Source organism: Carassius gibelio, chromosome B10 (assembly GCF_023724105.1).
Source record: "Carassius gibelio isolate Cgi1373 ecotype wild population from Czech Republic chromosome B10, carGib1.2-hapl.c, whole genome shotgun sequence".
In the NCBI taxonomy this organism is placed as follows: domain Eukaryota; kingdom Metazoa; phylum Chordata; class Actinopteri; order Cypriniformes; family Cyprinidae; genus Carassius; species Carassius gibelio.
This window is the reverse complement of record NC_068405.1, coordinates 11,762,823-11,784,940: the sequence shown is the minus strand read 5'-3', so window position 1 is coordinate 11,784,940 and position 22,118 is coordinate 11,762,823. Positions and strand designations below refer to the sequence as shown.

General features: G+C 38.0%; 3 protein-coding genes across 3 annotated transcripts in view; all 3 read right to left on the bottom strand.

Moving 5' to 3' along the window:
• Positions 1-11,329, bottom strand: part of LOC127966762 (protocadherin beta-7-like) — a 45,452-nt gene extending 34,123 nt beyond the window's left edge. Inside the window, 2 exon segments of the mRNA XM_052567990.1 lie at positions 8,693-10,525; positions 10,528-11,329. Coding sequence (XP_052423950.1) covers positions 8,693-10,525; positions 10,528-11,106 — 2,412 coding nt within the window. The 5' untranslated portion in view covers positions 11,107-11,329.
• Positions 11,330-13,829: 2,500 nt separating this feature from the next.
• Positions 13,830-16,387, bottom strand: LOC127966764 (protocadherin beta-7-like). The gene has a single exon (XM_052567991.1). It carries the CDS (start codon positions 16,303-16,305, stop codon positions 13,879-13,881), a length of 2,427 nt encoding a protein of 808 aa, XP_052423951.1. The 5' UTR covers positions 16,306-16,387; the 3' UTR covers positions 13,830-13,878.
• Positions 16,388-17,975: 1,588 nt separating this feature from the next.
• Positions 17,976-20,520, bottom strand: LOC127966098 (protocadherin beta-7-like). The gene has a single exon (XM_052566941.1). The coding sequence runs from the start codon at positions 20,391-20,393 to the stop codon at positions 17,976-17,978; it is 2,418 nt and encodes an 805-aa protein (XP_052422901.1). The 5' UTR covers positions 20,394-20,520.
• Between the last annotated feature and the right edge of the window lie 1,598 nt (positions 20,521-22,118).

The following is a 22,118-nucleotide window of genomic DNA, read 5'->3' as shown; positions in this document are numbered from 1 at the left end:
CTGCACGGAGTGGTTTCAGCGCAAAGCTGCTCTCGGTCAATTCTCTCCTTTACAACCAAAATCCCTTTGTCTGATTTCAGCTCTACGTACTCAGTGCTGTCGCCAGACGCGATACGAGCTCGACCCGAGCGCAGTCTTTGAACATCCAGACCAAGATCATGAGCTATATTCCCAATCAGCGACCCTTTCTTCATTTCCTCTGGAACGGAGTAACGAATCTGTGCGTTTATATTTGAGATCGAACAAGCAGCCATGATGAAAAACACCCTCCATAAGAAAACAAGATCCAGTGACTGTCCTTGCGATTGGAAACAATTAATCCTCCTATATACTGTAATCAAAAACATTTTTTTATATAAATTAAGTATTCAAATTACAAACTGTAGGCCTATAAGATTTTCAGCAACTGAAATATCAACATATGCATCCAGTTCGTTTGTTATCAGCCAGTGACTGTCTCCATTCATCGACTCTCTTTAGTCTCCTACACGATCTCCTACCAGCATCAGCACAACTCCACCAACCACAGGCGATCGCCTACATGCGTTTCTACAAATCAACAGCGGCCCTTAGAGTTGAAATTGAGAAACGACAGTTATTAAAACTATGGAAGGTGAATCCGTGAATTGATTTCAGCAAACATAAAACAGAATAAAGTATCCCGACAGAACTGTATATCATTAAACAAGCAAAAGCCTTCTAAATTTAACATAAATGTTCTTCTTTAGTACACCGAGTAAAGCAAAAATAAATAACCTGTCATTTTTCCTAATTAGGGAAAATAAAATTCAAATAAGAGCAAATAAATAAAAATAAAAATACTCGTTGGTTTGCATTCGGAATAGTCTCGGACTTGGCCATTGGACTCGCCAAATGTTCTCGTTGGTCTGGACCGAGTCCAGCAAACAAAAAAATAAAAAAGAACAGTAATACTTTAAGACTTCAACTGTTAAAAATATATTGAAAAATATATGGAAATTAAAATGCAGTAAAACTATGTTTTAGTTATAAAAACTAATCTTAACTTAGATTTTTTTGAGCAGTTACATATGTAATACTGTCTAACAGCCCTTCTTAAAAAAAACTAAAATAAAAACTAAAAATACTTCAGACGTTTTAAGAACCAGCGATCTTACCATTTCTGCTGACTCGGGATCTTCTAAGAAGTGTGTGTCTTTCATTGCGCATTGAATCGTCTCAGTGAAACTCGGGTCCACCACTAAGACATTCTTCCCACCCAGTGTAGAAAACTTACAGTCACTTTTCCTCGAGTCAGTCGTCATGCACACTTCATAATTATAACCGTGCGGCAGAGTTCCGGTGACTCCTGTGTCTGCGTAATGCGATGGATAGTACGGTATAACAGGCAGATTGGACTGATATAAGAAGCGAGATTGTCTCCATCTGTAGATCTTGACTGATATTATGACAACCACGCATGTGATAAATAAGAAAGAAACAGCAGCCAGAGCGAGAACTAAATAAAATGTCAGGTTCTCGTCATAGTGTTTTTCATGCGTAAAGTCTGTGAACTCTGACAGCACTTCAGGAAAGCTGTCAGCCACAGCCACGTTAATGGAGACCACAGCTGAGCGAGAGGGCTGTCCGTTATCTTCCACAACAACAGTCAGTTTTTGTTTGACAGCATCTTTATCAGTCACTTGTCGCACAGTTCTTATTTCTCCATTCTGTAAACCCACTTCAAACAGCGCTCTGTCTGTAGCTTTCTGTAGTTTATAGGAGAGCCAGGAATTCTGTCCAGAGTCCACATCAACAGCCACCACTTTAGTGACCAGATATCCAACATCTGCAGCACGAGGCACAATCTCAGCCACCACAGAAGCACCGGTCTGTACTGGATACAGAATCTGAGGAGCGTTATCATTCTGATCTTGAATAGTGATAGTTATTGTCACTTCAGAGCTCATTGGCGGGGATCCTCCATCTCGAGCTGTTACGTTAAAAGCAAACGATTTTAACTGTTCAAAATCAAATGACTTAACTGCATGAATACTGCCTGTAAGCGAATCTACAGATACGAGAGAACTTAATGGTGCACCACGCATGTCTTCATCCTTCAGGAAGTAGGTCAATTGCGCATTTGGACCCCAGTCAGCATCATTTGCTTTAACAGTCAGTATAGTGAGACCAGGAAAATTATTTTCACTAACAAATGTTTTATATTCCTCAAACTCGAATTTTGGAGGATTGTCATTGACGTCTGATACTTTTAAATTAAGCGTTTTGTTTGCGTGTCGCGGAGGACTTCCTTGGTCTGATACCGATATTGTCACATTATATTCAGCAAGACTTTCTCGATCAAGCATATCATCAGTAACCAAAGTGTAATATTCTGCTAGAGATGACTCAATTTTAAACGGTATATTTTTATTTATTGAGCATTGAACAAGGCCATTTTTACCAGAATCTGCGTCCTCTAGGTTAATTACGGCTATGGTTGTTCCCACTGGGGAATTTTCAGGAAGAGTGTTTGAGAACGACATCAGCTGTATGGTTGGAGAGTTGTCATTTTCATCAATTACATCTATAACAATTTTACAAGTATCCGACAGGCCTCCTTTATCTCTTGCATTAATATTTAATTGAAATCTGTTTTGAGATTCATAATCTAAATTATTAAGAAGTCTAATCTCACCTGTATCTGAGCTCATCCCAAAAAGCTCACTTGCTTCTTTGCTTGCAACAGCGAAGGAATAGGAAACATGGCCATTTACACCTTCGTCAGCATCAGCAGCACTAATGGTACCTATGACAGTACCAGCAGGTGCATTTTCTCTAACTTCAGTTTTAAATACTGACTGTTTACACACCGGGGCATTATCATTGGCATCCAGAACAGTAACGTAGATTTTTACAGTGCCTGATTTCTGAGGGGATCCACCATCATTTGCCAAAAGAACCAATTGAATCTCACCGCGCTCCTCTCGGTCTAGTTCTCGTTGTAAAACCATCTCAATGTATTTGTTGTCATCGGTCTGACTATGAACTTCCAGTTTAAAATTATCAGTTGGGTGTAGTTTATAGCTCTGTATACCATTTAGACCTACATCTGTATCTATAGCGCTGTCTAAAGGAAAGCGAGCTCCTAAAACCGCATTTTCGGCAATGTTCAAATTAACATTCTCTTTCGGAAATAACGGAGCATTATCGTTTATATCTTGCACCTCAACTGTGACTCGATGTAGCTGGATAGGGTTTTCAACAATAAGATCAAAGCTGAAGCTGCATGGCGTCATCTGTTTACAGAGCTCCTCCCGATCTATCCTTTCTTTAACTACTAGAGTCCCTTTGTCTCTGCTCAGATCGACATACTGTCGTCCGCCCTTTGTTACGACGCGAGCTTTTCCAGATATGAGTCTACTTATCTCTATCCCCAGATCCTTGGCGATGTTTCCAACGAATGATCCCTCTGGCATTTCCTCCGGGATGGAATATCTCGCATTGCAATATACGACATCCACTCCATAAACGCAGAGAATGAACAACACAAACTGCCATTTTGAATGTGCGGAAACCATCCATTGATTGTGTAAATTTCTCAATAACCTTAAGAAAATCATCCTGAGAAGCTGTTTCATTAAATGAAGTGGGAACAAGTAAGAAAAGCCATTAAAATCCTAAATCCGCAATAAAGCATTCATTTTCTTTCCATCGAAAAAAAACCCCGCTGCATTTGTCCAACGTACAGACACATCAGTAAGTGACTAGCAATACAGACTACTGAAGAAAGTAGCGCTCTACTCAGATGTTAATCAACAGCGGCACTCAGAGCTTTAAAGACGCAAATACAAGACCAACAGCCTTAAACACGACTATTACAAACCAAAATTATGACATCAATACCACAATAAGAAGAAGGAGAAAAGTAGAAGAAACTGCCTTATGTGAGACAGGCTGTTTTAATCGGTAACAGACAAAAAGAGGATACCGTGAACCATTTCAGCACCATGAACAGCACCCGGATAATTTAATAATGACTAGAATGTCTAATTCGTCTTTAAAACAAAACCACATTTCCACGATGTCGCAACTGAAAACGTGTGGAAAACGCTAGGCGCGCTGTTTTGTCTTTTTTTCCCCAAAGCACTCTGTAGCCTGAACCCTACGCTTGCCCTCCAGTGTCGTCTGCTTCTGTTCGGCAACCATGATTTGCTCTCCATGAAGACGCAAAAGTTTCAGGAAGAATAAATGGATTTGCAGCACAAAAAATCCCTTGCAGTAGCTCTGCTGATAAATTCATTTTAAAAATGGCTATCCTTGTACAGCTATGATCAGCTGTTTCTCAATCTTGTCTTAGCTTGGCTTATCTTAACAGCCAGTATTTGCATCTGTAACAATCACAACATTTTTAATATCTGGATTCGGATACAACGTCGTACAGTTACTTGATAAGAACGTTATGACTTTTTATCCTTTTTTTTCTATATCACTGAACAAGTATGTCGTGTTAAATTAAAATAATTGATAATTTCTAAAATAATATTTATCATGCAAGCAGAGAGATGTCATGACAAACGTTTGGTGATAATTTGAACACGACTGAATTAATTCAATGTGCACATTTTCATTACGCAGAACTCTTTAAGCTAGTATAATGTTTAGTGAACTTCACTAAACAAATGCGTACATGCCACGCAAACCAGCAAAAGATAAAGATGCAAACATGTAGGACAAGTAGAAAATGTATCTGTATCTAAGCTGATTATTAGCCTATTCTTGAGAGAGAGAGCTGGTTTGGTTTGCAGCGCAGCTGTTTGATTGGTGAGCGCACTGTGCTTATTCCATTCATTCGTATCATATCGTAGCCTAAGCTTTAAATCATTGCCTTTTAAATACATAAAAAAATATTAAAACATGTATGATGTATTATTATAGGTGAAATTACTCTTGCAAAGCTCTGATTTCTGATAGATGCACGGAGAGGCAACAGCAATGCGGTGTTTGATTTGCGTTTTTTTTCATTCATAAAATTTACATTCATTCACTTCACACTTGTGACTTTAGAGGTCTGTATAATATTGCGTTGATCTCATGACTCAACTGTTATCTAGCAAACACCAGACTGTGCCAGCTTCAGCCGAGTATTCAGGCAGAATTATTCCTAATCAATATTCGTTTTTGAAGCCATTATCCGTGCAATTCCGAATAAGTTATTCGGCTTGAGGCACAACCCTAATTATTACATTACATATTTTATTTTTACATGCAAAATATATAAGGTCATAGAAAGTAACAGCTCCACGCGATATTGTAATCCTAAAATTCACGTCGTACTTCCAAACACTTTGTATGCAATATGGTTAATGCATGCTGGAGTAGTCGATTGTTTCCGACAACGCCACTAGTCTTTGCAAGCCCTACAGCATGAACAAAATGTCGCTGTATTTATGTATGCATGCCCAGTAGAGCCAAACATATACTTTCCAGCCTTCACCACGCGCAAGCAAGCTTTGTGTGTGTGTGTGTGTGTGTGTGTGTGTGTGTGTGTGCGCGCGCGCGCGCGCGCTGTGCCAAGGCATCAGTCATTTTAATTTTTGACCACAGACATAATGTCAGCAACAGCAGGATTATAAAGTAAATGAAATGTAAATAAAGTACATAAAAATAAATTGACCCTACAGCTCCAAACTCGGTTCTAGAGGGCCAGTGTACTTTAGAGTTTAGCTCCAACCCTAATTAAACACACTTGAACCAGCTAATAGTAATTAATATTACTATTATTTTTAATGCGTCTATGCATAAATCCATTCATGCTGGGATATTACCATTTCTTGTTGCTAATATTTCATGCATGTTATTTTCCTTCATTGTGAGCTGCATCATCTCAGTGAAACTCGGGTCAACCACTAAAACATTCTGCCCACCCAGTGTAGAAAACGTAGTCACTCTTTCTCCACTCAGTCATCATGCACACTTCATAATCATCCCCATGCTGCAGAGTTCCAGTGACTCCTGTGTCTGTCCTCAGATTGGACTGATATAAGAAGCGAGATTCTCCATCTGTAGATCTTGACGGATATTATGACAACCACGCATGTGAGAAGAAAGAAACAGCAGCCAGTGTGATAACTAAATAAAAGGTCTAATTTCTCCATTCTTTAAACCCACTTCAAACAGCGCTCTGTCTGTAGCTTTCTGTAGTTTATAGTAGAGCCAGGCATTCTGTCCAGAGTCCACATCAAGAGCCACCACTTTAGTGACCAGATATCCAACATCTGCAGCACGAGGCACAATCTCAGCCACCACAGAAGCACCGGTCTGTACTGGATACAGAACCTGAGGAGCGTTATCATTCTGATCTTGAATATTGATAGTTATTGTCACTTCAGAGCTCATTGGCGGGGATCCTCCATCTCGAGCTGTCATGTTAAAAGCAAACAATTTTAACTGTTCAAAATCAAATGATTTAACTGCATGAATACTGCCTATAAGTGAATCTACAGATACGAGATAACTTAATGGTGCACCACGCATGTCTTCATCCTTCAGGAAGTAGGACAATTGGGCATTGGGACCCCAGTCAGCATCAGATTCTTTAACAATCAGCAGAGGTGTAAAATACTTGAGTAAATTTACTTGATTACTGTACTTAAGTATTATTTGGAGGATTTGTACTTTACTCAAGTACAATTTAAACTCACAACTTGTACTTTTACTTTTAAATTTCTGAAGAAAAAACAATACTTTTTACTACTTACAACTGTATTTCACCTTGAAAAGTACATTATATTTTTATATTATCTTATGCACATTAAATATGGTAAACAGAAGCTCAAACGTGTGTGCCTGACGTGAGAACTAATGATCATTGTTTTCATGCATCAAACACACACACACACATTTCTACTTCAATTATGACTTTTAGAGCGTCGGACTCGCAATCGAAAGGTTGTGAGTTCGAGTCTTGGGCCGGCAGGAATTGTAGTTGGGGGTAGTGCATGTACAGTTCTCTCTCCACCTTCAATACCACGACTGATGTGCCCTTGAGCAAGGCACTGAACCCCCAACTGCCCCCCGTGCGCCGCAGCATAAATGGCTGCCCACTGCTCCGGGTGTGTGTTCACAGTGTGTGTGGTGTTTACTGCTCTGTGTGTGTGCGCACTTTGGATGGGTTAAAAGCAGAGCACAAATTCTGAGTATGGGTCACCATACTTGGCTGTATGTCATGTCACTTTCACTTTCATATTGAGGTAGCAAGTATGAATGAACATTATAATCCTAAATATAAAATAACGTATGCTATTTGTGTTATTTTAATCAAAGAATACTGCACATCTCCAGCATACAAAGGCATCAGTAAGGGGTGGACTATGCTCTACTCAGATGTTAATAAACAGCAACGCCCTAGAGCTTCAAAGTCACAAATACAAGACTAACAGACTTAATGCTGCTGTTACAAGCCAAAGTGCAATATCAGTTCAGTTCAACTAATAGTAATATCAGTAAACATATAGACCTCCGTTATGTTTATATACACATGAATCACAAGTTGATTAATAAGCAACATTAGAAGGCAACATGAAATAAAGGGGGGGGGGGGGGTTCTATTCTCACGCTCTCACAAAAATAGCTCCAACGACAGAAAAAAGTAAAGCTTTAAGAACTATTTTCAATAAAAGTCTAAAAACTAGTCTTTAGCACTTGACATGTCCTCTTGACATACAGTACTAACTGTAATCATTTTTAAATTATCTTTTTTTTTATTAATAAAAACTTTGCATTCACTTATTTTTCCCTCCTCACTCTAGCCTAGTAATTATTTGCCTATTTATTTATGTTATTGTCTTATTATGAGGAATGAGGAATATCTTCATTTCATTTCATTTAAGATGATTTGGATGAAATCATTTGCTAAATAAATAAATGTTGATTTTATTCAGACAAAATTTGATCAAATAAACTGATAACTTTATTTCTGTCTTTGTTTTGTTCAGCTAGCATCATCATCGAATAAACCAGCCAACACCTTTATAGCTTTATCATGTTAAGGTAGCTATATTATCAAACATGCCTCAATTATTGTTTTAATAACATCAAGAAGTTGTGCTTTGTGCCTGATTAAACAATTATGCTTACGATCAGTAGCCAATACCGATATAAAAGTATTCCCAGTCTCTATTAGAAAATCAGTGATTTAGATATTAATGTACATCACAAACAAGCATACCAGTTAATTTTGAGCAAATAAGATTTGTTTTCTTACCTTTAGAAGAATGTCCAATTCACAGAGGAGAACATGAAACACAAAAATGAGAACAAACAGGTTAGAACTGTTTAAATGAAATCTTTAAGGCATTAAAAAGACTAAAAAAGGCAAACAAATAATACTATATGTGTATTTATATGTATTTATATATTTATTTTCCTGTGTCAGTTTGTCATTCTTTCAAAGAACTAGAACAAGACAACAAAAGCTAGGACAAAGCTTTTTTCACCCCAATTGTTCATGTTGTTTTTTTTTAATGGGCAAGTACTCGCTTGAGTGACAGTTTGTTTTTGAAAGCTCAGTTTTTTTAGAAGAAGTAAGTTAGAAATATCAAAAACCCACAGTAAAATAACACATTAATTTCTACTTCTACTTAAAACAATTTTTAAAAATATTTACAAAGGATTTTGGAAATACTTTCTGACCAAAAAAAAAAGCCAGCACTAATCAAATTTCCAAATTTACCAGAGTGGGGTAGCTGAGTCCTTCGCCACTGGTGTAGCTACATGTGTTTGTTGATTTTTCATCACAACACAAAGTCTGAGAAAAAGGAATTGTGTTTTCATTGTAAGACTTGATAAACTTAAAGTCACTGGTGCGCGAGCCTGTGGTTAGATACGCGTCATAATTGTAAGAGCTGCGGAGAGTTCCTGCTCCATCCACCTCTGCATAGTTGGGAGGGAGATAGGCACTGGGAACAGCAACTGCTCCATCAAACAACAGTCTGGGCTTTCTCCTGTGACAAAACTTCACTGCCACGATCAGAATGATGAACGTCAGGAAGAAAGTGGACACAGAAACTAATGCAATGATCAAATATGATGTCAGTTCAGAGTTGTTGTCCTCATAAGTCATATCTTTAAGTTCAGGAACTTCAGAAAGGTTGTCAGAAATTAGTAAATTTACAGCGAAGGTGGTGGACAGAGAGGGCTGTCCGTTATCCTTCACTGAAATAACAAGATTCTGCTTCATATTGTCAGATTCAGAAATGTCTCGTTGTGTTTTGATCTCTCCACTGTGGAGACCAATGGAGAAAAGTCCAGGATCAGTAGATTTGACAATCTGATAGGACAGCCATGCATTCTGTCCAGAGTCAGCATCTACAGCGATCACCTTGGACACCAGAGAGCCTGAGAGAGACACTTTAGGGATCATTTCAGTCATTAAAGACTTTCCATCAGGGACAGGGTATAATATCTGTGGAGAGTTATCATTCTCATCTGTTATGAAGACTTTCACAGTCACGTTACTGCTGAGCGGTGGAGATCCATTGTCTCTGGCAACAACTTTGACAGTGAAGTTTCTGAACTGCTCATAGTCAAATGATCTTACAGCATGAATCACCCCTGTATCTCCATTAATAGATAGAAAGGAGGACACTGGGACCCCATTGACTTCACTGGGAGCCAGAGAGTACAGTACAGTACCGTTCTGTCTCCAGTCTGGGTCATTTGCACTGACAGAACAAACAGAAGTTCCTGGTTTGTTATTTTCACTTATATAAGTGCTGTAGGACTGCTGTTCAAACACAGGAGGATTGTCATTCACATCTGAGACAAATAAATTAATTATCATGGAGGTGGATAGTGGTGGAGATCCCCCATCTGTGGCTGTGATGGTAATATTATAATCAGATTCTTTCTCTCTGTCTAGAGCTTTTGTAGTTACTAGAGAGAAATAGTTTTTAACAGATGGGTTCAGTTTGAAAGGAACATTTTGCTGAACAGAGCAACGAATCTGCCGATTTTCTCCTGAGTCTTTGTCTTGAACATTAATGATTCCCACCTCGGTTCCTGGCTCAGAGTTTTCAGGTACTGGATTATTCAAAGATTTAAGGATGATTCTAGGTGGATTATCATTAACATCAGTTATATCTATTATAATTTTAGCAGTTGATGACAGCCCAAAGGCATCTTGGGCATAAATTCCTACTTCGTACTTTTTGACTTTTTCATAATCAATTTCTCCGATCACCACAATTTGTCCCGTTGTCTTATCAATTGAAAATAATTGTACTGCTTTATCTGATATTCTGCTGAATTCATATGTCACTTCCCCATTAGGACCTTCATCAGCATCAGTGGCGCTCACTTTGATTATCTCTGTTCCTGAAGGTGTATTTTCAGCCACAGTGACTTTATAAACAGACTCACTAAACACTGGCACATTATCATTAGCATCGAGAACAGTGATGTGTATGACAGCAGTTCCAGATCTCTGTGGTGAACCACCATCAGTGGCTGTGAGTATCATATCTATCTCCTTCTGCTGCTCACGATCCAACTCCTTTTCCAACACTATAGTTCAGCGTATTTTCCTCCATCTGCAGTATCATGTACAGACAATATAAAATGTTGATTTTTTTCAATTGAATAGCCATTAACAGCGTTGCGACCGATATCTGAATCATGTGCCTCATGCAAACGGAATCGCTGGCCTTTAATTGCTGATTCTGTAATTTCAAAGACAATGCGTTCATTGGAAAATCGTGGTGCGTTGTCATTTATATCATCAATTTGTAGAATTATACGGTGCACTTCAAGAGGGTTTTCCAGGACGAGCTCATAACTGAGAATGCAGGGATTTTGTGATCCACAAAGCTCCTCTCGGTCTATTGTCTCTGCCACGATTAAATCACCAGTATTCAGATTAACATCACAGTACCGTTTGCTGCTGTCCTCCGTGTCTATCCGAGACTTACGAGCAGACAATTTTTTCACATCCATTCTGAGATCCTTGGCTATATTTCCAATCACATAATGGCGCTTCGTTTCTTCCGGAATATTGTAGCTCAGGTCTAAACAGATGGTTTTCCAAGGATAAAGAAGGAAAGCCACGAAAATCGACAAAAAAGAAACCGAAAATAATCTGTATTCCATTTTTGAAGAGCTAACGTGGAAATTTCTTATCAGTTACTGACTAGATGATAATTCAATAATTCTATCAGCGTCGACGTACGGTTACTCTATTTTGTTCGTCGTGTATTCTCGAAGACGAACTCATATTACATATATTAGGTGTGGGTGGAGATATACAGCAGTCTTGGTGAATAGCGACACTCCGAGTATTTTTGGGTCATTGCATTATTTGAGTTTTTTTTTTTTTTTTTTTTTTTTATACTTCGGGCATAAGTTAAAATGTGAAGGATTTAAGAGATTTGCATTGAGAAATAATTGTTTATTTCAGAAAAAAAATTATATTATAGATTAACTGAAAGGGTGACATTCTTAGAGCCTCAGTACAACAGTCATAACTGGCGCTGTCCATGCCTGTGGTTCTGAAACTAAACAAACCTTATAGACAGAGAATGTAAGAAAATGCTGAAGTAAATCTGATTATATACATAAATCAAACTTAAACTCTCAACTTCAACCAATAAATAGATAAAAAAATGATATATCCCGAACTGTTAGTGAAGATAAAAGAGATTAAAATAACAACCCTACAATGGTTTAGAAAAGTAGTGGATATTATAACTATAGCAACTAAAGACTTTAGTTACATTTAACAATAATAAACATTTGACATGTAACAATAATAAAGAAAAGGTGGACAAATGACAGAGTATTACCTCAACAATAAACCTATATATTCTGTGCCAAATTTATCAAAGCAAATTTTCGTTCTATCATATTATAAATAAATAATAGTGTGCCAAAATCATGCAATTTTACGAGACTAAAAACTAGCCAAAGTCCTATTCTGGGCCATTTAAATACATTTTCACTATTCAACTTTTTTTTATAGCGAACATATTGCGTTTAAAATTATGAAAGATGCTTCAGGTTTGGGCACGTTACACTCAAAAAGACGGAAACAAACCATTTTAAATCATAAGGCTGCAATACAAATATTTCTTATCCGTCAGTTGAACTGCGCCAGCTGTGGTTTTTTCCTCCATATTCTATTTCCAGGTGTCAGGAGAATAACGCATTGCTTGTTATTTTACTGTGATATGGCAACAAGATTTTTTTAAGGAAAGAGCTATTTTCAGTCCGCTGCCTTAATTTCCTCATTGTTTTGCTTTCTTTTCTTCTTTCTTTATATTCCGCTTTAACTGTAAAAAAAAAAAAAAAAAAAAAATTACAATCTTTCATAATGATGGAAATCACTTTAAAATATTATTACTCTTTGTTAAGATTTCTTTTTATTAAAGGGGTCATATGACGTTGCTGGAACATTCTTTTTTGTATTTGCAATGTGTTTATGCGTTTAAGGTTAAAAAAGACAACAAAAAAAAAACATTTTGTACGTACTGCACATTATTACTGCTCCTTTATGCCCCGCCTTTCTGAAATGCATCGATTTTTACAAAGCTCGTCTTTCTGGAAAGCTGATTGGCCAGCTATCTAGTGCCTCTATTAGCCGAATTCTTCAAACTTGTAACGGAAATGTTATGCCCCTCACCATACTGTGATGCTGTTTTTCCCGGAGCAACCAGACAAAACCAAAGAAACCCCTCACAAACATGCATTTGCTGCATTCAGTGTGGACATAATTAGTAATAATGATGACTTATACTGTCTTTTTACGCGTTGCATATAGCACCGTGTAAACATAAAACCCATGTCTGCATTTGTGATCTGAAAAACGACAAACAACATGTGCTACTCTACATTGCTAAAAACTGGAGTTTGTATCGTCAGTGGCAAATTCTTTAAACATGTAAAGGTACTTATAGGCTGTGAGCCAGAAGCCCAGACTCTCCTTAAAAAGTTGGAATTGCCCCACTTTATAGAAACAAACACTGGCATTATAGGCAACTCTTCCAGAAAACATTCCTCGTCCGCCGTAGCTGCACACATATGAATATTTCGGTTGAACTGTTCTGTAACAGTGTTTTAGATACAAATTAAACACTGATTTCTAGTTGTATTCTCTTTTGGATGGCCAAACAAAGTAGTTTCCCTTTTGCAACAAAACACACAGCGTCTCCACAAAAGAAGAATATAAGAATAAAAGTCACCTTCTTTCTTTGCGTGAACATTTGGGCGAGGTTATGCAAATCATCCCACATAGTGACTGGACATGTGGGGGTGTGTTAGAGCATGGCATTTTATGAGGGCGTTTTTGACTCTTAACTTTTATAAAGAATATCTCTTTGGATTTGAGACTTTAGTTTTTGCAACTTTACAGACCTTCTTTATGAACCAAGAGTTTAACACTCCAGAGAGTAAGGAAAAAATTTAATCGCATCATATGACCCCTTCAAGGGAAAGTACATTTTATTATACTGTGCATACAGCGATATGTAACACGAGCCTGATATTGTAGCACAAATTATAGAACTTTGGGGGTCATTCATGGTATATCGAAAGCAATTTGTTAATGCACGTCACCTCATTGTATCCAGTTTTTGAAAATGCTTATTATTGCGTTCATAGAGCGAAATTTTCGCTGAATGATTACAGTGTAATGGAAGTTGCTCCAATATTAACTCCCATTACTCACTAAACATGAAAATCAGGAACTATAAAAATACAATAAAATAATAAAATGATGATGATGATGATGAAGTGTAAGAGTATGAACAACCACCCAAACACTTTAAACAAGTTCCGCTAAAGCAAGTAGCTGACATTATTGATAATAATGGCTATAAATTAAATAAAACATTCTATACGGAAACGGTAACTTAAGAGAGTGCAGAGTCAAAGCTTTCTCACCTCATCTTCATTTCCTGTAACGTCAAGTGTTATCATGCTCGAACCAAAATGAAAACTGCGCTCCTTTTTCAGAGTCCCACCAGCAGGAAGAGTGTTTTCATTATACGAACTCACAAACTTAAAGTCACTGGTGCGCGAGCCTGTGGTTAGATACGCGTCATAATTGTAAGAGCTGCGGAGAGTTCCTGCTCCATCCACCTCTGCATAGTTGGGAGGGAGATAGGCACTGGGAACAGCGACTGCTCCATCAAACAACAGTCTGGGCTTTCTCCTGTGACAAAACTTCACTGCCACGATCAGAATGATGAACGTCAGGAAGAAGGTGGACACAGAAACTAATGCAATGATCAAGTAAGAAGTTAATTTAGCGCTGTTGTCCTCATAAGTCATATCTTTAAGTTCAGGGACTTCAGAAAGGTTGTCAGAAATTAGTAAATTTACAGCACAGGTGGTGGACAGAGAGGGCTGTCCGTTATCCTTCACTGAAATAACAAGGTTCTGCTTCATATTGTCAGATTCAGAAATGTCTCGTTGTGTTTTGATCTCTCCACTGTGGAGACCAATGGAAAAAAGTCCAGGATCAGTAGATTTGACAATCTGATAGGACAGCCATGCATTCTGTCCAGAGTCAGCATCTACAGCGATCACCTTGGACACCAGAGAGCCTGAGAGAGACACTTTAGGGATCATTTCAGTCATTAAAGACTTTCCATCAGGGACAGGGTATAATATCTGTGGAGAGTTATCATTCTCATCTGTTATGAAGACTTTCACAGTCACGTTACTGCTGAGCGGTGGAGATCCATTGTCTCTGGCAACAACTTTGACAGTGAAGTTTCTGAACTGCTCATAGTCAAATGATCTTACAGCATGAATCACCCCTGTATCTCCATTAATAGATAGAAATGTGGACACTGGGACCCCATTAACTTCACTGGGAGCCAGAGAGTACAGTACAGTACCGTTCTGTCTCCAGTCTGGGTCATTTGCACTGACAGAACAAACAGAAGTTCCTGGTTTGTTATTTTCACTTATATAAGTGCTGTAGGACTGCTGTTCAAACACAGGAGGATTGTCATTCACATCTGAGACAAATAAATTAATTATCATGGAGGTGGATAGTGGTGGAGATCCCCCATCTGTGGCTGTGATGGTAATATTATAATCAGATTCGTTCTCTCTGTCTAGAGCTTTTGTAGTTACTAGAGAGAAATAGTTTTTAACAGATGGGTTCAGTTTGAAAGGAACATTTTGCTGAACAGAGCAACGAATCTGCCGATTTTCTCCTGAGTCTTTGTCTTGAACATTAATGATTCCCACCTCGGTTCCTGGCTCAGAGTTTTCAGGTACTGGATTATTCAAAGATTTAAGGATGATTCTAGGTGGATTATCATTAACATCAGTTATATCTATAATAACTTTTGCTGTTGATGCTAATCCAGAGGCATCTTGAGCATGAATTCCTATTTCATATTTTCTTTCACTTTCATAATCAATTTCTCCGATCACCACAATTTGTCCTGTTGCCTTATTAATAAAAAACAATTTAGCAGTTTTATCTGACATTCTGCTGAATTCATAGGTCACTTCGCCGTTTGGACCTTCATCAGCATCAGTGGCGCTCACTTTGATTATCTCTGTTCCTGAAGGTGTATTTTCAGCCACAGTGACTTTATAAACAGACTCACTAAACACTGGCACATTATCATTAGCATCGAGAACAGTGATGTGTATGACAGCAGTTCCAGATCTCTGTGGTGAACCACCATCAGTGGCTGTGAGTATCATATCTATCTCCTTCTGCTGCTCACGATCCAACTCCTTTTCCAACACTAGTTCAGCGTATTTTCCTCCATCTGCAGTATCATGAACATGCAAAACAAAATGGTCGTTTCTCTCCAGTGAATAGCTATTGACTGCATTGTACCCAATATCTGAATCATGTGCCTCATGCAAACGTAGTCGCTGACCTTTATATGCTGATTCTCTGATTTCGAAATTAAAACGGTCATTTGGAAATCGTGGTGCATTGTCATTTATATCCTGAATTTGCAGAATTATACGGTGCACTTCAAGAGGGTTTTCCAGGACGAGCTCATAACTCAGAATGCAGGACATTCGAGATCCACAAAGCTCCTCTCGGTCTATTGTCTCTGCCACGATTAAATCACCAGTATTCAGATTAACATCACAGTACCGTTTGCTGCTGTCCTCCGTGTCTATCCGAGACTTACGAGCAGACAATTGTTTCACGTCCATCCCGAGATCCTTGGCTATATTTCCAATAACATACTGGCGCTTCGTTTCTTCCGGAAAGCTGTAGCTCAGATCTGAACAGACGGCTTTCAGGGGAAACAGGAGAAAAGCCACGAAAAACGCAAAGAAATGAACTGCAAACAATTTGTGTTCCATTTCTGAAGACCGGATGTTGCAACTGATTAACAAACAATCCTTTGACGATGATATTCAAATAACTCTCACAGGATCGACGGACGTTTACTCCATGTTATGCTTCGTTTATTCTAACAGACAGATCTCACAAATATATTACGTGTGGGAGGAGAGACGCAGCAGTCTTAGTGAATAGCGACACTCTGAGTATTTAGGGGTCATTGCATCTGACATTTATTTGTTGAAAAAACAGCAGGGATTAACCAAGTGAAATTTGATGTTTGTTAACGTGAATTATTTTAAAATATAAATTTCATAAACATAAATATAGGAAAGGAATTGAAAATTGTCATACATTCAGAGGTTAAGAAGAACAGACAGTCCTGGTGCTGTCCATGCTTGTGGTTCTGAAACTTGGATGACCTCAGACACATTCAACGAGAAAATAACGTTACTTTAAATGCATGTTGAATAAAATAGTAAATCCGCTCTAAAAGAAATGAATGCGTATCATCCTATTCAGCGCTTAAACCAAGTTTTAACATTGTACACTGTACTATCGACCTCAAAGTGATAATTGTTCTAACACTTTAAGGCCATCTATGTTAAAACTTACACACACACACACACACACAAAAAGCTAAGTTTGTCTTTAGGATAAAACAGTAACAGAAAATTGCAAGAACATGCTAAAACTAACAGAGCTCAAATACACAACATAGCCAGAGCCACATTATCTTTTCTAAACATTTTTGAAGACCGCAATTTCCTTTATAAACATAAAAAAAAAAAAAAAAAAAAACCGGCAGAGAAATTAATCAAAAGTAGACTTTCGTATGTTTAATAACAATTGACGAAGGCAAAGTTTAAATACTGTTAAGGCTGTGCAGGAAGGCAGGGATAACGCACATTTATGAGATAAAAAACGCGTACTACATAATGTTGTCCATTTAATGAATACACTAAAGACATCGATTCCGTTCAAGTGTGAGGTAGTTCAAACTTCTTTTTTTCTATTTTGAAACGATTACTTTCTTTAGAAGAAATTACATTGGGAAGTAAGTGTCATAGGTCCCGTTTTCAGAGCTACAGCAGCAGTCAGTGCTGGTGCTGTCCAGACCTGTGGTTCTGAAACCGAATGACTTCACGGACAGATTAGCCGAAGGTTTTAGAATAAAAAGAAAATTATTTGTATTAACTACTTCCAGGTTTTAATAATGTGGTTTGCACCGTTAGCTAATATCAACCTAAAAAAAAAAAATATTTGTATCTTTTCCAAAATTCATCACTGCAATGTAATATGCCGTCATATCTGATACCAATAGCGTTTTTGGCACAAAATTTACGTAATCATCGCACTAAAAGCTAGCTAAAGACTCAAGCTGGTCTATTTAAATAGTTTCCTGTATAGATTTGGCGATAGTAATTTATAGATGTCTTGAATGAAATGCAGGAAATTAAGAGAGCTGATAGCAATAAAATACAGAAATTTGTAATGAACTGTGAAGTTCTTGTAAAGCGCAGCTCAGCATAAAAAAATCGCTTTTGAAAGAAGTTGTTGATATTATTATTAATATTAATATTAATATTAATATTAATATTAATATTAATATTAATATTAATATTATTATTATGTGTATCAACGGAGACACTAGAATCTAGAAATACAATAGTTCAATAGACAAGAGGAGTTAAACTTCTCTTACCTCGTCTTCATTTCCTGTAAAGTCAATTGTTATCATGTTCGAGCCAAATTGAAAATTGTGCTCCTTTTTCAGAGTCCCACCAGCAGGAAGCGTGTTTTCATTATACGAACTCACAAACTTAAAGTCACTGGTGCGCGAGCCTGTGGTTAGATACGCGTCATAATTGTAAGAGCTGCGGAGAGTTCCTGCTCCATCCACCTCTGCATAGTTGGGAGGAAGATAGGCACTGGGAATAGCAACTGCTCCATCAAACAACAGTCTGGGCTTTCTCCTGTGACAAAACTTCACTGCCACGATCAGAATGATGAACGTCAGGAAGAAGGTGGACACAGAAACTAATGCAATGATCAAATACGATGTCAGTTCAGAGTTGTTTTCCTCATAAGTCATATCTTTAAGTTCAGGAACTTCAGAAAGGTTGTCAGAAATTAGTAAATTTACAGCACAGGTGGTGGACAGAGAGGGCTGTCCGTTATCCTTCACTGAAATAACAAGGTTCTGCTTCATCAGCTTGTCAGATTCAGAAATGTCTCGTTGTGTTTTGATCTCTCCACTGTGGAGACCAATGGAGAAAAGTCCAGGATCAGTAGATTTGACAATCTGATAGGACAGCCATGCATTCTGTCCAGAGTCAGCATCTACAGCGATCACCTTGGACACCAGAGAGCCTGAGAGAGACACTTTAGGGATCATTTCAGTCATTAAAGACTTTCCATCAGGGACAGGGTATAATATCTGTGGAGAGTTATCATTCTCATCTGTTATGAAGACTTTCACAGTCACGTTACTGCTGAGCGGTGGAGATCCATTGTCTCTGGCAACAACTTTGACAGTGAAGTTTCTGAACTGCTCATAGTCAAATGATCTTACAGCATGAATCACCCCTGTATCTCCATTAATAGATAGAAAGGAGGACACTGGGACCCCATTGACTTCACTGGGAGCCAGAGAGTACAGTACAGTCCCGTTCTGTCTCCAGTCTGGGTCATTTGCACTGACAGAACAAACAGAAGTTCCTGGTTTGTTATTTTCACTTATGTAAGTGCTGTAGGACTGCTGTTCAAACACAGGAGGATTGTCATTCACATCTGAGACAAATAAATTAATTATCATGGAGGTGGATAGTGGTGGAGATCCCCCATCTGTGGCTGTGATGGTAATATTATAATCAGATTCTTTCTCTCTGTCTAGAGCTTTTGTAGTAATCAGAGAGAAATAGTTTTTAACAGATGGGTTCAGTTTGAAAGGAACATTTTGCTGAACGGAGCAACGAATCTGCCGATTTTCTCCTGAATCTTTGTCTTGAACATTAATGATTCCCACCTCGGTTCCTGGCTCAGAGTTTTCAGGTACCGGATTATTCAAAGATTTAAGGATGATTCTTGGTGAATTATCATTAACATCAGTTATATCTATTATAATTTTAGCAGTTGATGCCAGTCCAGAGGCATCTTTGGACTGAATTATCATTTCATAATTTTTTTCACTTTCATAATCGATTTCTCCAACCACCATAATTTGTCCCGTTTTTTTATCAATTGAAAACAATTTTACAGCTTTGTCTGATATTCTGCTGAATTCATAGGTCACTTCGCCGTTTGGACCTTCATCAGCATCAGTGGCGCTCACTTTGATTATCTCTGTTCCTGAAGGTGTATTTTCAGCCACAGTGACTTTATAAACAGACTCACTAAACACTGGCACATTATCATTAGCATCGAGAACAGTGATGTGTATGACAGCAGTTCCAGATCTCTGTGGTGAACCACCATCAGTAGCTGTGAGTATCATATCTATCTCCTTCTGCTGCTCACGATCCAACTCCTTTTCCAACACTAGTTCAGCGTATTTTCCTCCATCTACACTATCGTGAATATCCAATACAAAATGTTTATTTTTCGCAAGTGCATAACCTTTAATACCATTTTTTCCTATATCCTTGTCATGTGCCTCATCCAAGCGGAATTTCTGGCCTTTGTCTGCTGATTCTGTAATTTCAAAACTAATACGTTCGTTTGGAAATCGTGGTGCATTGTCATTTATATCCTGAATTTGTAGAATTATACGGTGCACTTCAAGAGGGTTTTCCAGGACGAGCTCATAACTCAGAATGCAGGACATTCGAGATCCACAAAGCTCCTCTCGGTCTATTGTCTCTGCAACGATTAAATCACCAGTATTCAGATTAACATCACAGTACCGTTTGCTGCTGTCCTCCGTTTCTATCCGAGTCTTACGAGCAGACAATTGTTTCAAATCCATGGCTATATTTCCAATTACATACTGGAGCTTCGTTTCTTCCGGAATATTGTAGCTCAGATCATCACAGACGGTTCTGAGAGCAAAGAGAACGAGAGCAACGAAATGCGTAAAAAAAGGAATTGAAAATAGCCTGTGTTCCATTTTTGAAGATTAGATTTTGCGCCTTCTCAATTGCAAACAGATCTTAGAAATATGCTATAATAATTATATCTGTGTCGACGGACTGTTACTCCATTTTGTTCGGCGTTTATTCTAACAGACAGATCTCTTGTTGCATACATTACAAATGGGAGGAGAGACGCATTACTTTGCAGACTTAGTGAATAGCGACACTGTGAGTATTATCTGTTAATTGCAACACTCAAATATTTAATGAAAGGACTTCAGTGATTAAACTAAGTTACGTGTCATATTTGAAAAGGCGTATTATTGTAAAAAAAAAAAATAGTTTGCATAAACGTGTAGCTATATTTATATTGGGAAGGAACTGAAAATTGTCACGCAATCAAAAATAAACTTTAAAAGACAGCTCTGTCGCTGTCCAGTCTTCTGGTCCTGAAACCGGTGACCTTACAGACATTAGAACAGACAGTGATGTGTATGACAGCAGTGCCAGACCTCTGCGGTCAACCACCACCATCAGTGGCTGTGAGTATCATATCTATCTCTCTCTGCTGCTCACGATCCAACTCCTTTTCCAACACGAGTTCAGCGTATTTTCCTCCATCTGCAGTATCATGTCTGAATCATGAACATAATGCAAACTGAAGTTCTGGCCTTTGCCTTCCGATTCCTTTTTTTTTTTTCACCAGTTCAAATAAACGTAGTTCCTTAGTATGTTTTCACCTCAGAGTGAAAAAAAATAAATAAATAATAATAATGAGAAAGCTTGTATCAAAATGTCATGAAGCTGTTAACTCTGGCAAAGATCAAATACACTGTTTTATTAGACATATTTTTCAATACGTTTCTTAAATAAAAAAAATAAATAAATAAAAAATAAAAAAACGTGGACCTGCAGTGCTCATAATCTAAATACACTAAGGAAAAGATAAGATAAATCCATGCCTCAAGAGTAGAACGTTGCATTTTTCAAATTTGATGAAGGCAACATTTTCGTCGATCACACCACCAAAAAGTCTAAATGCCGTGCAGAAATATACACATTTGATGAACCAGTAATCGGGTCCACTAAACAGTTTCCATTATATCAGTAGTAAACTTGTTCTGAGCTGAATAAGAAATACTAAAGGGATAATATAAATATAATGCACAACAATAAAGTGTGAGGTTATCATAAAATAATACCCCACCACAAATGTTTAATCAAGAACCGCTTACTCAATACTAATACTATTCAAAATCCATAGTGAACACATAATCAAAGTAAAAATAATCGAAGTTAAACCTCTCTTACCTCATCTTCATTTTGTGCAACATCAAGTGTTATCATATTGGTTCCAAATTGAATAGTGCGCTCCTTTTTCAGAGTCCCACCAGCAGGAAGCGTGTTTTCATTATACGAACTCACAAACTTAAAGTCACTGGTGCGCGAGCCTGTGGTTAGATACGCGTCATAATTGTAAGAGCTGCGGAGAGTTCCTGCTCCATCCACCTCTGCATAGTTGGGAGGGAGATAGGCACTAGGAACAGCAACTGCTCCATCAAACAACAGTCTGGGCTTTCTCCTGTGACAAAACTTCACTGCCACGATCAGAATGATGAACGTCAGGAAGAAGGTGGACACAGAAACTAATGCAATGATCAAATATGATGTCAGTTCAGAGTTGTTTTCCTCATAAGTCATATCTTTAAGTTCAGGAACTTCAGAAAGGTTGTCAGAAATTAGTAAATTTACAGCACAGG